We start from the raw sequence: 15,420 nt of genomic DNA on the forward strand, positions 1-15,420 counted from the left end.
TCTCCAACATATTTACGACATAAATACCGGTCAATGGTTTCCAAGAAAACCATGTGTTCTTTCGATATTTTGTTAGAGGAAAAATTTCATTCCACAACAACACTTCACTACTGCGGGGGAAATCAACCTTCCTTCGATTTATCATATTCTCATTAAAATACCAGCTAGTTTATTTAGCGTGTATAAAAAAGTTATGAGAATCGGTTTCCGTCTCTAAAAGAGAAATGTTATTTTTGTACTTTATTTTACTGCAATAGACTATGGCCTTGTTATAGTCAACGAAGTAAAAGTCCACCAATGACTCATTGTTTACGTTCTACGTTTGACCTACATTTAACATAAAAGTTGAGTTCTGTAGAATTCTAGGGCGGATTTTTTTACGCCCACAAGGGTACGTTTGTAAAATCTAACAGTTCATCCTGACAGACCTCATTGGAGCTCGAAAGTCCTTCTGAAAAAGTTGCACCGCTCACCTGTGCAATAGATTAACTACGTAACAAGCGCTCCCTTGGCGGATGAATACAGTCAAGCAGTACTGCGACTCTATATACCCTCGTGTTATCCATTCCCCCCGTTCTTCTTCGCTAACAGGATTGTACGAGTGTTTGGTCGGCCGACAGGGAGCAATAATCACACTAAAATGGCAGTGTGAAGGCGCGCGGCAGCGATCCTTGCAGCGGCAAAAACCCGGCAGTGCAACGGCTTATTGCACTGGCTATTTCTGGCAAAATGGCGTAAGTGTTTTTTGACGCATATGTTATGTGGGGCGGTTTTTGACAACTTACTGTTATGCCAGCTGTACTGACCCTTGTAGAATAAAACTAAAATACCGGCTGTGAGAAAAAAAGTTAATTTTAATTTTATATATTTTTTTAAAACCATGTGTGGAACCGGTAACTTCCAGACCGCACTATTTGACAGCTGTTGGTAGTTCTGTTTTTCCCATTTTGTGGGTGCTGTCTCAAGCCTGAACGTATTACATTACTAATTTAATAAGGGCTATACAGTTCCTCACGCCTTAAAAATGTTAATAACAAAAGTAAAGCAATTTGTACTGTTCAAAGTTTATAAATATTGTCAACGTGGCAAGATCAAAATGGCGTTTACTGCTGTCCTAAGCGTCTCGTGCGGATGGCTTTGTTGTGAAAATGGCGGTTGTCTTTCCTCATCTCGGCGGTAACTCCCGGCTATGGGCGGAGCTACCGGCCTTAAGATGACCAAATTAGGAAATGTTATCCGCTGGGGGCAGGACAATGTCTCCTCAGCAACACAGAGGGACACAGACATTAAAGCATATATTTTTTTAAAATACTTGTTTGTTGCCTCATTAAAAAAAAAAAAAATTTCGTCTTAAAACAATTTTTTTGAAAATTTCATGTCTGCTTTCATTAGTCAGAAACTCTTTGCTCGAGGAAGTAAATCAATGAGGGCTTGGTCGCTGAGTCATTTGTCATAAATAATTTTTATGATCACATTTATTGTTGTTTAAACACTTGTCTATAATTGAAGCTTACTAACTTAAAAGTTGATTTCACAGGCCTTCCTGACAAAAGCTCCTCATTAAAATGTCCTATTCCTCGTCTTGTGTTGCAGGTCTCTCTCGGCAACCACCCTCAGCATTGCTGCCGTCGACAGCAGGACCGAACCTCTCGACTTGTCGACCCTGTCAGATTTCCATTCGTATTTGCTTTCACCTATATCACTGACCACCAATGGCCATGATGCTCTCCCAGCTGGCTTTGGAGGACGTGGAGGCCCTGTGCTTAGGTTGGTGTTGGAACTTTAGATGCGTCAATAGAACTGTGTGTTATGCTACATTCACACAGAGCTTGGCATCGGGCTTTCAAGCGACCACTTTTAATGAAAAGTCTTTGTAAATGCAAGTTTTGGGCTGTGTTTACTGCACAAGTTTTCAAGTCGGTTTTCAGCCTCTATGTACAGAACACGCTGAGCGCACGTTGAAAGTTAAACCAGGTTGAACTAATCAGGGACTTCAATTTGATAGTGATGTATGATGGCGTTCTTTTAAAACACGGAAGTAGCAACTGTTTGAAAATTTATAATGGATGAGAAAATAATTGGTTTGTGCCCGGCCGTAGTTATATTACACAAAGTTTTTTTTACATCGGAAGTGAGATATAAAAAAAAGCCTGGAGCACATTTAGCGAGATTCGCACCTCTTTAAAATATTTCACCTCTTCCAGCTGTGATTGCATGCATTAGCATCAGGTAGAGACAGTCCTGTGGGAACAACGTATGCTAAAAGAACCCACATTACATGCCTGATGTGTACGTAGCAAAAAAAAGATCCATAAAATCAACACAAACAATAGAAATTCGTGTTGATTTTATGGATCTTTTTTTTCCCATACCAAAAAGGATTGATACGGGGGGGGGGGGTCGCGCTTATGTCATTGATACCAATTCGTAACTTTTTTGGGTTGAAATTGATAATCACGTTTTATTGTCAGGGTCCTCGTTTCTGATGGCTGACCCCATTGGGCCCCTTCTGGACCAAGATGAAGAAGAAGCTCTTTCTCCCTCCTCTTCCTTAGAGGTGAAGGTGCCTATGTCGCCTTCCCTCTCTTTCTCCTCATGTGCATCTGACCATTCTCCGTATCAGACCATGGCATTTTCTCCCTTCTCCCCTGCCTCTCCTCCTCCTTCTCCTCCAATTCACTCCTCATTCCTGGAGACAAAGGCGGAAGTGGACCTGCTTCCTTTCTCCCTGCTGGAAGCCAACGACCTGCTGAACTCCCATGCTGTAGCAGGAGGTGGCAAAGGTAAAGATTGCTCTTATTTTTACTGTATTAGCTCAGAATGTTACACTTTAACTGACAAATTAAATATTAATGATGTCTTTTTCAGCAGATGATGCTTTCGAGGACATGGACTGGATGTCAGAAAAAGTTGACTTGAGTGAATTTGACCTGGATTCTCTAATTGACTCCTGTTCATCTGCATCTTCTCCTGAGGACCTCTTGGCCTCGCTTGAGTCCCACGTTGACCTAAATCTGGACTCCTTTGAAGAAACCGTTGGTGTCCAGTCCAATGCCTCCGACTTGGTTATAATGTCTCAATCCCTCCCCATGCAAACCTCTGAGGCTGAAAAGGAAGATGTGTCTTTTGTTCAGGAGGATGCTGAGAAGTCTAACAGGTCTCCTTCCTCAACACCCTCATCTCCTTCTCCCTCCTTCACGCTCGAGCTGGGAAGTGAGGTGGATGTTGTAGATGCTGGAAAAACTGCCACATCCCTCGCTGCAACCATCCTCTCAGATCCGAGTGGTGTCATTCAGACCAGCAGCCCTATTGTGCTTTCCATTCCTTCATCCGGCCACTTGGTGGTGGTTGTTACCAACAAGGAGCCCCCATCAATCTCTATACCCAGCCAGCCAATTGAAACGTCCTCATCAAGTGATTGTGACAGCGACTCTGGTATCGATTCAGTTGCCGGCTCGCCTCCTTCTCCTCCTACTTCCCCCACACCCGGTTCCTCCAGAACCAAACCCTACAGCAAACCTAAGTCTGCCTCCTCATCCTCCCCTAAAGCCCCCAAGGTGAAGTCGGTGTCAGGCGCTCCCAAGGTGGTTGAGAAGAAACTGAAGAAGATGGAGCAGAACAAGACGGCAGCCACGCGCTATCGTCAGAAGAAGAGGGTTGAGCACGAGCTGCTGACTGAAGAGCTTGAAGAATTAGAAAAGAAGAACCACGAGCTAAAAGAAAAAGCAGAGTCCATCTCTCGGGAGATCCAATACCTGAAGGATTTGATGGAGGAAGTCCGCAAGCACCGGCGTGGAAAGACCAGCTCAATGGCGTAGACGACAGAAGGCTAATGTAGTGCGGTTTTATTTCTTCATTTGCATATGAGCTGTTGGTGGAGACTGAAAGTGCAGTATAAGGTTGAGTGTGTAGAACCAGGTTGTAGAAATTGAGATTAGTTTAGATGAGGGGGGCTGGGAGGTGGTAAGGTGAAGCATCTGTACATGCTTGTCTCTCAGCCCCCTGTATGACCTTGTTTGGAAATCCCCTAATTAACAGACTCTCTGTGCAGACAGGTAGTGTTTAACATTGTAGACAAGGCATGCAAAGCAGGAGTCATTATTAGTTCATGGTAGATGTTGATAGTCAACAACAGCGGTCACAATCCTAATGGGTAAATTTACCTTTAAATTTGGAGATTCTCCTCCCTGCCACACTTTTGTCCACAGCTTTTTTAATCCTCTCACCTCCATTGGACCTTCCTCTAAATCTGAGTCCAGAAAGGGGCCTCAGCCTATTGAAAGATTCTTGATTATTCCACTCCTGTCAAGAGTTTTGTCTGTAAATAATTTTCTCTATTGCTAATGCGGTTTCTGTTATTTAATGCAAAGTAACTTTAAATCATGCTCGGTAACTCTTTGAAATGGTGTTTGGCTTGTAAAATGCTTTGCTCTTTTTTTTCCTAATAAATATTATTTCCTTTATTACGCATGTTTTGGTTTTTGGTTTCTTTAAACTGTCAGTAAGATGACCGCATAAGTGCACATTTTAAGTACAGGAAGTGCCACCGGTGACTGAAAGATTCTTGGTTTTTTATTTTGAAGCCGAACATGGTATGTTTTTATGCATTTTAGCTTTTTCTTTTTTCAAAGCTAAAGATTTATGGTTTTAAAGTTAAAAAAGTAGCTCAGTTTTCCTTTATGCTAAAAAATAATTTTGAAATACGCTAGACATAGAATACAATGTTTGACCAGCAAGGAACGGCAAAAGTAAACAAAAACCTTTCTATTCATTTCACATTGAAATGAGTGTAGCCTGCATCTGACTGGTCTTCATCAGTCCATAAGATCAAATATAATGCAGCCAAAGAGTGTCAGAAATCTTGCAGCAGAATGACAAAAAGATGCAGTTTGGGGATTTTAAATGGGTTGGAGCTGTGATACAATTCTCAAGGTGATAGAATTACAGTAAATCGGTGCAAATGACTTAGTATTTTCCACAAATTGTACATAAGCAGAGTTTTTCCATTTCCTAACAATACAGGAATAAAGCTGCGTTGACCAACTGGATTTAAAAAAATAAAGACTTTAAAAGTTGCTCCTGTTCCACAACTTGGAGGTTAATTTCTAATGAACTAATGCTGCTCTACAAAAACTGGGAAAAAAAGAACATTTTTTTATTTTGGCAATAGACACCATAAAATTAAAGGACTACTGGGCTTTGAAAATGGCTCCAAAGACGATCGGAGTGGGAGTTTAAAGGGAAATCACAGATGAAGATGAAAACAATATCACATACTAGCACCTGGAAAGGAAAGGGCTGCTTCCTGTCAGGGAGATTCAAGCTGCAGACAAATGATTAAACATCTGACATTTCTGAAACCAGACTGGTCTTACATGTGTCACAGTGGGGGTGGGGGAAGGGGAAGCATGAACGCAGTGAGGGGGGACTGGGTTCATGGACTTAAAACACTTGTGTGGAAGCTTGCATACCAGAAGTGTACACTTGTGTGTAAAATAGCTAGGGCCACTCAGGCAAACGTGCATGTTATGTTGGCACCAAATGGAGACTTCCAAAGCTATCGGGTAGCAAAATCTGAGTCTAAATGTGTTTCAGCAGCAGCAGAAGTTTCATACATTATGAAAGAAGATTAAAGTCGGCTAATCTTGCAGGCTTGTTCAAAGCATCTGTGCAATGTTTCTAAGTGCTCGCCCTTGCCCGAGAGAAGCCTTGCCCTTCTGAGGAAACACAGATAAGAAGACAGCGCTGCATTTCAGAGGACAACAATCATCCAAAAAAATTATAACTTTATAGTGGCGGGAGTTGAGGTTACAGAATGGGGGGATGTGTCTTTTGATTCAGTTTTTTTATGAATGGAGAACACAGTTTAAGGTGGTTTGAATGCAGAACAATTCATATGATACTCATTCTACATTATTCTAGTGAAAACTGTTATCAGATAAAAAAGATTCATCTACATGTACTTCTTCGTGAGGTTCTTCACGTCAGTGAAACTTTGTGTGTTGTATTTTGGTACAACACACAAACATGTCACACTGAGGATGTATGCTGTTTCCTTCTCCAAACTACTTTACATTTTGCTGAAAGCCTGCACATAAACTATTTTTTTCTCACATTGTTTGTAGGCTACATGAAATCAGACTGAGTCAGCCCTCCCCCCGTGTTCCAAACAGTTAGTATCCGCTGACTCCAAAAAGCCAAAATCGCATAGACTTCTATAGTGAAATAAACAGCTATTACTCAGTGTATTGTCAGAATAACCATTCTTGACCCGCTAACTTTTTTTTAACATGTTCTTGATAATCCCCTTTTTTTCATTATATGTTTCCATTAGTTCTCTGTAGTTCAAGTTATAAACTGACCAGATGCCTCAATAAAATTATGTGGTCTGCCGATTGAGATTGAGATTCTCCTGAGCCCACTTTCAAATGGAAGCGTTGAGGCCTTCCAGCAAGCTCATTCCTGATTAGTGAGGGTGGTCAGACCAATCACTGCTCATCAAAAATTTCTGGTTCCAACATTGCAGCGTCCATATCGCAAAAAAATGACAATTGAATTGACTTCATTTTGTTGGAACTGGAAGTAATCCCGAGTGCGTTACCCCTGCAGCTTACCGCTCCCCCATGGGGATGGGTCAAATGTGGAGAACAAATTTCGTACACCTAGGTGTGTGACAGATAGTGGGACTTTGTTATTGAAATCCATTTTCTATGGTTGATGTCACACTCTCTCAGTCTAGTTCTCGTATACATTCAATGGCTTTTCATCCAGCCAGCGTTTTTCCACTTTTGCAAATGTCATTCATACAGTGTGTAACAGTTTAAATTGTTATTAAAAATAAGAGTGAAAATAAAAGACTATTTTTGATCATCTTTGTGTCGAGAACATGCGGGGGAGGATTGGAGCAGCAGGACACTACTGAGAGCAACAGGAGCACATTTGTGTTATAAAAAGAGGGTTAGAATAGTGTACGCCACAGAAATTGATTGACAATGGGCTCTAAATAAAGCACAGAAGCCACTGAAGGAGACGCTGACATTTGCAGTCTCACTTCTACACAGTCTTTGCTTGTGGTTTCAGCCACAACAAACGGTTCACTAAAACGATGACAGCCATAAAACCCGAACAAACGAAAAACCCCAACCCAAAACACAACAATCACCACAGTTTGTAATTTGTTTCCTCAACTGTACATTGAGTTCCAGTGAAAATCAGGATCCAAATGTGGATGAAGTATTACTGGGTGTTTTCACAAATTTTGTGTGAAAATGCCTTGAAAATAAAGTGTTAACTGTGCTTCACTTGGGCCATACTGAGAAGAAACGCAAGTTTTAAAGCTTTAAGTGGACTCACTTTCATTCTTAAATAGTAGGCATCTAGAAGTCAGAAGATGGGGAAGTATGATGCACAGGGGTTCCATCCTCTATTCTCATCTACTTCACCTCTCCTCTCCTCTATTCTTGATCATTTAGTTCTTCATGCCTCTGTTTGGTGCAGTGATTCATGTGTTGTCCCTCTTTCCCACTCCCCTTTGGGGAATCTGGGGATTCCAGATTCCAGTTGGCTCGTCCGTGCTCCTGTACCTGGCCGTGTACCTCACCTCTTGCTTTTCGGTGCTCCTGTACCTGACCGTGTACCTCACCTCTGGATTGTCCATGCTCCTGTACCTGACCATGTACCTCACCTCTGGATTGTCCATGCTCTTGTACCTGGTCGTGTACCTCGCCTCTGGCTCATCTGTGCCCCTGTACCTGGCCGTGTACCTCACCTCCGGCTCGTCTGTGCTCCTTTACCTGTCCGTGTACCTCGCCTCTGGCTCGTCTGTGCTCCTGTACCTGGCCGTGTACCTCGCCTCTGGCTCTTCTGTGCTCCTGTACCTGGCCATGTACCTCACCTCTGGATTGTCCATGCTCTTGTACCTGGCAATGTACCTCACCTCTGGATTGTCCATGCTCCTGTTCCTGGCCTTTTACCTTACCTCTGGATTGCTCATGCTCCTGTACCTGGCAGTGTACCTCGCCTCTGGATTGTCCATGCTCCTGTTCCTGGCATTGTACCTTACCTCTGGATTGCTCATACTCCTGTACCTGGCAGTGTACCTCGCCTTTGGCTTGTTTGTGCTTCTGATCCCGTACTTGGCAGTGGTCCTCGCCTGTGCCTCGCCTCGTGCTCACAGCCATCCCCCAACACCATTTGAATGAAGCCCTGAACTGCACCCTTATTTTCTCTGATATTCAAATTAATACAACTTTATTCATATAACTTTTTCCAGTCACAGTCATAATTTAATTAGTAGTAAAAACAGTATCTTAATAAAACCTCACCAACACACATATACACTGAAAAAAAACAAAAAAAAACGGAAAAACGAGGAAATGTAAAAACGACTTAAAAACTAAACTAAATAGATGAGTTTTATGATTTTTTTTCCTTGAAGACCTCCACAGTGTGAGGCTCAACTCAAAACTTATATGATGTGTTACACTGGGACTTGAGGTAAACCATTAGAGCTTCTATAATGACTGTGAGGATTGTGGCCTTTAGTTTGGTTGGTTTGATCTTGGTTGTTTTCTTGGTTCCTGCTGTGTTTTCAGATTTTGAGTTCACTTCCTGTCACAGTCACACCAGGATTGAGATGCTCTTCAGTGAGTCAATTATCTTCAGTGAGTTGAAGTGGCTGGTTTTCAGCTTAGCTTGTTCAGAGTCACCTGCTTTGCTGCCTACTTTTAGACTTGTTTCATCTCGTTAAAAGTTTATTTAATAAAGTTTTAAGAGCCTGAGTGCTGAGTCTTACACCACCAGTTCTTGATAATGTTTTTCTGCACTATAAAGCAAATTTAAAGGCTTTCATTTTTTTCAAAACTAAGAGCAGCATATTATCTATGGATTAATTTTGTTGTGTTAATTGATGTTGCAGTGATTTTGAGAGGTACATGGCACTCTGTGAAAATGTCGGTCTGTTTTTCTTCACGAGTGGCAAACAAGGTTGTTTGCTACTTTAAATGCGGCTAACGTGTAGGAATGTTTTTTTTTCATACATGTTTACTGACAAGCCTGGGAGTTAGCGTAGTCAAAGTTACGTTTGTTTTAGGGGTATTGGTCTATTTAGGTTGGGAATTACAGGTATCGTTAGCATGCTAGCGCTGCCAATGCTGTTAACGTGTAGCATGTTACAGACAAGTTCTAGAATTACTGTGAACACAGTTAATAAAGTCTGATTGACTGCCAGACTTGTCTCTGACTCTTGTCTCCCTAAATACACCTTATATTTCAGGCTGCTTATACAGTATGTGACATCAATAATAATAAAAAAAAGACTAATGACAAGTGGACCTTATAATCAATTCAGTGCTCTATGGTGTGGAAAATATGGTATTTGTAAGTTTATGTTGATTTTCTTTTTTCATTTTTTTAAACTTTAAGTTTGAAACTGCACCATATTCTTACTTCCTGTCACTTTTGGACAGGACTTTTGGACAGTGCATCATGGGATTGAGAACTAGTTTTTGTTTAGTCTATCCTGAATACAGGGTGTACTGCGTTCCCCACAATAACCCCCTGCTTTGAGAAAGTATCTGCAAAGTTAGAGTTCTCACAAAGTGAAGGCTCCCTCATCACAATCACACAGCTGGTAGTGTGTATGGTGTGTTTGGGTGTGTGTGACCTTAAAATGAGGATACGCTCCGAACGAAAATAGTAACCCTTGTGCAATCCTAGGCACTTTAACATTGGGAGTTGGGTCATCTAGACCCACAAGACAGTGCGCTGAACCTTTTTTCTTCAATGATTTGTGAACCTCACTGGTGTCCATGGATTACATGAAATCTTTCCACCTTTATCTACCTTTGTCATGGTAGGGATAACACGTCAATGTAAGGGTGGGGTCATCTAAGATAGCACAAGGGCTAAAAAGCCAGAAGGCACCTATCCATCAGAACTAGTTCTGACTTGTATCACTTTTAACCTGCACTTTAGGCCAGCCCTTGAGCCGGGTGTGAGGCCATCTGCAGCTATATTTCACGTCGCAGGACTTTACAGCATTTCCATGTCCACATTTGTGAAACCAAGCAAGGGTTAGGGGCTATTCATAGTGTAACTCCTGTAAGGAAGTGGCAGCCAAGAAATCCAACACACTACAACCAGTCACAGGTCTATTTCTGAATAGTACTGATTACATTGTGTGCTGGATTGTACAGTAAAAACTGTACAACTGTGAGAGGAAGGGAGAGATCTAGGCTTGAAACTCCAGAAAAGCTGCTTTTGTGATGAAAAACTTTTTATAGATGTTTCACTAAATTGCCTTCAAGCTACATCCACACCAGACATGTGACACACATTCAAGAATGTGCTAAACATGCATTCTTGAACGCACATTTAGTCCATGGCGTTCACATCTGACAAGCAGAGAGGGGCTTCTTTCTATTATTCTTTTTCTACTGTTTACTGGCTTATGTCAGCTACCTACAGTTAGAAGAGGCTTGGTGTGAAATGGGTGCAAATCTTGAGAATCTTGCTCCAGGCCTTTTCTTTCACAGCTCTATCTCGATACAAGAAATAGGTGTCATATAACGCCAGCCCCACACAAACCACAATTGTTAATTTCCCCTCCATGATCAATTTTCAAATGGTTGGCACTTTTTGTTTTTAAAGAGGCCCCATTCATTCGTCTCTACTAAATTAGGGTCCCTGATTGGTCAAAGTTTGACCTGGTTTACCGGTCATTTTCAACACACAACGAATGGTATACTCTAAATCTTTTTTTCACCTTTTTATTGTCACAGTTACCTATGATAAACATTACGGACCTCTCACATCTATTTAAGAGGGACAAGTTGCAGAATCTGAGACCAACAAATACCCTTTTTGACCCACTGCATCAGACTTTCATGCAGCGAATCCCCCTTTTATTTTAAAGTTTCGTCATCTTTATCCCTCCTAAACCCCTGGACTGATAGTTAAATTGTTGCATCATATTTTGTTAATCAGGACATGAATGTTGCATCATATCCTCTTCACGTATACCCACTCACTTCATGTTTCTCACTTCTGCCACTTACATGTGAAGTAAAACAAGAAACTTTAAGCGATAATTTACCCGAAACGTACATGATTACAATAATTAAAATATGACCTAAAACTCTGTTAATTCAATTCATTATTCATGCAGCTTTTGCTGAAAAGCACCCTTTAATGCAAAAGCCCCCTGACAGTTTGGAATAAAAGTAACATTTGAAGCTTCTGTTGTATTGGTCTTCTATAGGTCAATAAGGTTTCCATTGTAAATGCTCAAACAAAACTCACTAACTTACTCAGTGAAAGAAAAAAAGCAACTGTAATTTCAATTTTGTAAAATGTTAAACTTAAACTTTCATGAATTTGAAATGACAACCCTTTAATTAGAAGTTTAGCAGAAACTTGAAATGACATTCTGACCCAGAATCAAATCAAACTATGCAAACACATTTGTGAGGCAAGCAGCAACAAACAGCTTCCCCCCTCCAAATCGAATGTAACTTACATCTGTTGTGTGTACAAGCAGGTCACTGTCACTTTTGGGTGCCCCTCCCAGCGGAGTTAAGTCAACAACACTAAAATAGCTCAACAATATCATCACGAACAATTAGTGAAAGACCCACAAGGTAAATTGTGTTTTTGGTGTTTGAACATGCTTTTTTGGCAATTTTTCTCATGATAGAGGACATGTATAAAGAAAATTAAGCTTAAAGTGCATTTCTGAGTAATACTTTATTGAAAATGTTTTTAATCAGGAGCAGACAAAAAGCTGTTGGAAAAAGCTTGTAGGTGTTGATGTAGAAGCTACAACAGCAATCCTTAAGTTCCCCGCTCCGCTCCATTGTGACGCATCCACTTGTAGACGAATAGATCCATGTTCATCTTCATTTTTCTTGTCTGAACTGGCATCTGATGGAAAGTAGGTGCAGGCTTACTCCTTACTCCTCACCAACGGTCCCACCCACAACTCAGAGCAGATGTCTATGGGCAGCAGTGGCTCAGGTGGTTGAGCGGGTCGTCCAATGATCGCAGGGTCGGCAGTTTGATCCCTGCCCCCCCCAGTCAACTGTTGTGTCCTTGGGCAAGACACTTCACCCCCCCTGCCTCCAGTGTTGCTCCACTGGTGTGTCAGAGGGGTCGTAGGCGCCACACGGGCAGCCACCCCTCTGTCAGTCTGCCCCAGGGCAGTTGTGGCTACATCTGTAGCTTCCCATCATCAAGTATGAATGAGGAATGAATGAATAGTGGACACATTGCACTTGGAAAAGTGCAGATAAATCTAATCCATTATTATTATCATTAATGAACCACTGTCTCCTAGACAACCATACATGTTTTTTTTACATTGCCTAAAAATGTATTTTGAAGTTGTTTGGAGTAACTAAACCTTAGTTAAACTGTCTGAGCACATGGATGGTTGTAGCCCTCAACTTTGAGACATATTCCTCGCTTGCTTTGACAAATTATGTTGGGCAACAATCTAAACAAATAAGACAAAAACTTTGTGCTTTAATTGATCTACAGCTGTTTGAAGTCTCAATCCTGGAGTCTACGTCAGATCTAAGTCTTGCTGTAAACTTGAAGAGGATTGTCATCGGTTATGCATGTGCTAAAAACCACAAAAACTGGATGAGCTGGATCAACTTGGCAAGGTTGATTAATGAAAAAAGTGTATTTTAATCTTAAAGTTTTTTGATTTCTTTCTTGCATAAACAAACAATTTTCTGCATTTTAGCAACTCTCCCGTACATTTAAAATTTTATGTAATCATTTCTTGTAAAAGGGATGTGAGAGTCAGTCTAAGACGTTTGTGTTAGACGTTCTTTCAAGCCAGTGATTTACTGGTATTCTTTTGAAGTGTCTGAGGGTGTGTTTTATTTTTAGAATGAACATTTGGGTTTTTCTTCCTCCAGCTTTGAATTGCACTTGGTCTGACCCCTTTCCTTCCCTAACCACAGTCTATCGCCCAGCTGACATTGTCCACTAAAGGATATCGGAGAAGCTGAGCTCTTTAACACGGTCACGGGCAGCAGATTATGAATATTTACTCTGTGAATGTGAGACAACACACATGTTTGATTAGACCAAAAGACTTTTAAACATCTGCTTAAGGTTTACTTTAAAAATTAGAACTTGAATCAACCAAAAGCTATGAAGGCCTGTAATGGAGACATTTAGGGGTAAAATAGAAGCTCATGTGTTAAAAGATAGATTCTATTTTAAACCCTTGTGCTATCTTAGATGACCCCACCCTTACATTGACGTGTTCTCCCTACCATGACAAAGGTGGATAAAGGTGGAAAGATTTCATGTAATCCATGGACACCAGTGAAGATCACAAATCATTGAAGAAAAAAGGTTCAGCGCACTGTCTAGTGGGTCTAGATGACCCAACTCCCAACGTTAAAGTGCCTAGGATAGCACAAGGGTTACCTGGAATCACAGATTTGGGTGAAATGTATAATTAGAGGAGGAAAAAGGTCAAGTTGCTGAAAATTTTGAGTACATTTTTTGTTAGTGTGATGAGTCAGTCTGGACTTTTAATTGAGAAAATACTCTTTGCTATGCTGGCATTCAGGAAAAAGGAAGTGAGTGACTCTTCTAGTAAAGTAGGGTGGAATTCAGAGAAGTGACACATGGCTGTTGCTAAATTGTGGTTTAACAAGTTTTCTTTCAGCACAACTGTCTAAGCACTTCTAATCCTGTCACTCTTTGATGTGTAGCACTAAAGCGCCACCCTCTGGTCAGTCTTAAATCTATTAGTAATGACTTTTGACCGTCCTGAAGGTATTGTGGGGACCACTGTTGTTAAACATTAAAGTATGTTTAAAAAAAATTCAAAAGAATTTAATTGAAGTTTTCGTTGATTTGATCAGAAGATCACAGGATTACATTTTAATGGAGAGCGCAAAATTTGTTTGGTTACATGACAAAAAATGACATTCCTTTTAAACTAATAGCTAAATAAGTCATTCGTCCATTTTTTTAATTGGCTGTATATCTTTAGTTGTCACAGGGTCACTGGTGCCCTATCGCCACTGCTGTTGGGTGACGGTGGGGTGCACCCAGGTACCACCTATTAACCTACACAACAGGTTTTCAGACTGTGGGAGGATGCAGCGAAGCATCTGGAGAAAACCCACACATGCATGGAGAGAACATGCAACTGTGGACTTGAACCAGGGCTTTAACACTGTGAGACAAGAGCGTGTACCACTGTACCACCATGCAGCCTCTCAATCAATCATTATCACTGTGTTTTCCTGAAAAATCACTTTGAAAAAAGAAACCTAGATCTACTGGAATGAGAAAATGCTTCTTCTTAAAATTCAACGGTAGTTTAAAAGGAGAAAGTCAACCTGCAGACATTTGAAGAAAACTAAGTTACATACTCAGAGAGCGGAAAAATAATTCAATTCAAGACAATTCAAAGACATACATTATCATCAATTAATTCAAAAGTTACTTCCCAGTAGTTGCATGACATCAAGTGACATGCAGATAATAATGCAAATGGCAGCTGAAGTAAAGAGTCTTGGAGCAGCAGTTTAGGGACATGAAGGTAATTCAAGCTTTCAGAAATGTTACGTATACATTTATCATTTTCTCTTTAGAGTCCTGTCTTCCGGTTTACACAATATCAATCATTTACAGGTTCCTAGACATCACATTCAGAAAAAAAAGTTCCCTCAAATTAATAAATTGTGGCCACGAATTTGTATTTTGTGTTTTTTGTGCTCAAATGATTATTTTCTGGGCTTAAAGTAGCATTTTGTCTGCGCAAATTTGAATTTTGTGCACTGAAATGAGCATTTTCTAGGCACAAAGTAGCATTTTGTAGGTACAAATTAGACTTTTGTTCACTTAAATTAGTATTTTGGTGCACAAATTAGTACTTTGTGGGCACAAACTAGCATTTTGTTGCCACAAATTCTTAGCACAAGTTACCATTTTGCACACAAAAATTAGTATTATTTGGACTCAAGTTAGTATTTTGTGGGCACATATTACTACTTTGTGGGCACAAATTAGCATATCGTCTGCACAAATCAGTGTTTTGTCGCCACTTATAGTAGGAATCGATGATGCTAAAATACTAATTGGTGCTCGCAAAATAGTAATATGTGCCCGGCAAAAACGTAAAATTGTGTCCCCAAAATTTTAATTTGTTGCCATGAAATACTAATTTGTGCCCGCATAAAATTAGTTACTTTGTGGGCACTTTTTTTTTTAATGTCATGTCCAGTGCTCCATAATTACGCAATGGTTAGGCTGAAACCTAAAGAGGCCTACAAGCTACAGTCATTGATAATAATTAGATTGAATTAAAAAAGGAACTGCATATTAGGGCAGCACAGTGGTGCAATAGTTAGTCCCCTCACCTGGCTCAAATCCTGGCTCGGACCC

General features: G+C 40.6%; 1 protein-coding gene across 2 annotated transcripts; it reads left to right on the plus strand.

The window, feature by feature from the left end:
- The first annotated feature begins 498 nt into the window (after nt 1-498).
- atf4a (activating transcription factor 4a) lies at nt 499-4,466 on the plus strand. Of its 2 annotated transcripts, none has more exons than XM_011478337.3 (4): nt 499-734; nt 1,594-1,767; nt 2,472-2,783; nt 2,869-4,466. In XM_011478337.3, exons 2-4 carry the CDS (start codon nt 1,713-1,715, stop codon nt 3,816-3,818), a joined length of 1,317 nt encoding a protein of 438 aa, XP_011476639.2. In that variant the 5' UTR covers nt 499-734; nt 1,594-1,712; the 3' UTR covers nt 3,819-4,466.
- Nucleotides 4,467-15,420: the final 10,954 nt, after the last annotated feature.

Source organism: Oryzias latipes, chromosome 1 (assembly GCF_053564925.1).
Source record: "Oryzias latipes strain Hd-rR chromosome 1, Olatipes_Hd-rR_3.1".
NCBI classification, from domain to species: domain Eukaryota; kingdom Metazoa; phylum Chordata; class Actinopteri; order Beloniformes; family Adrianichthyidae; genus Oryzias; species Oryzias latipes.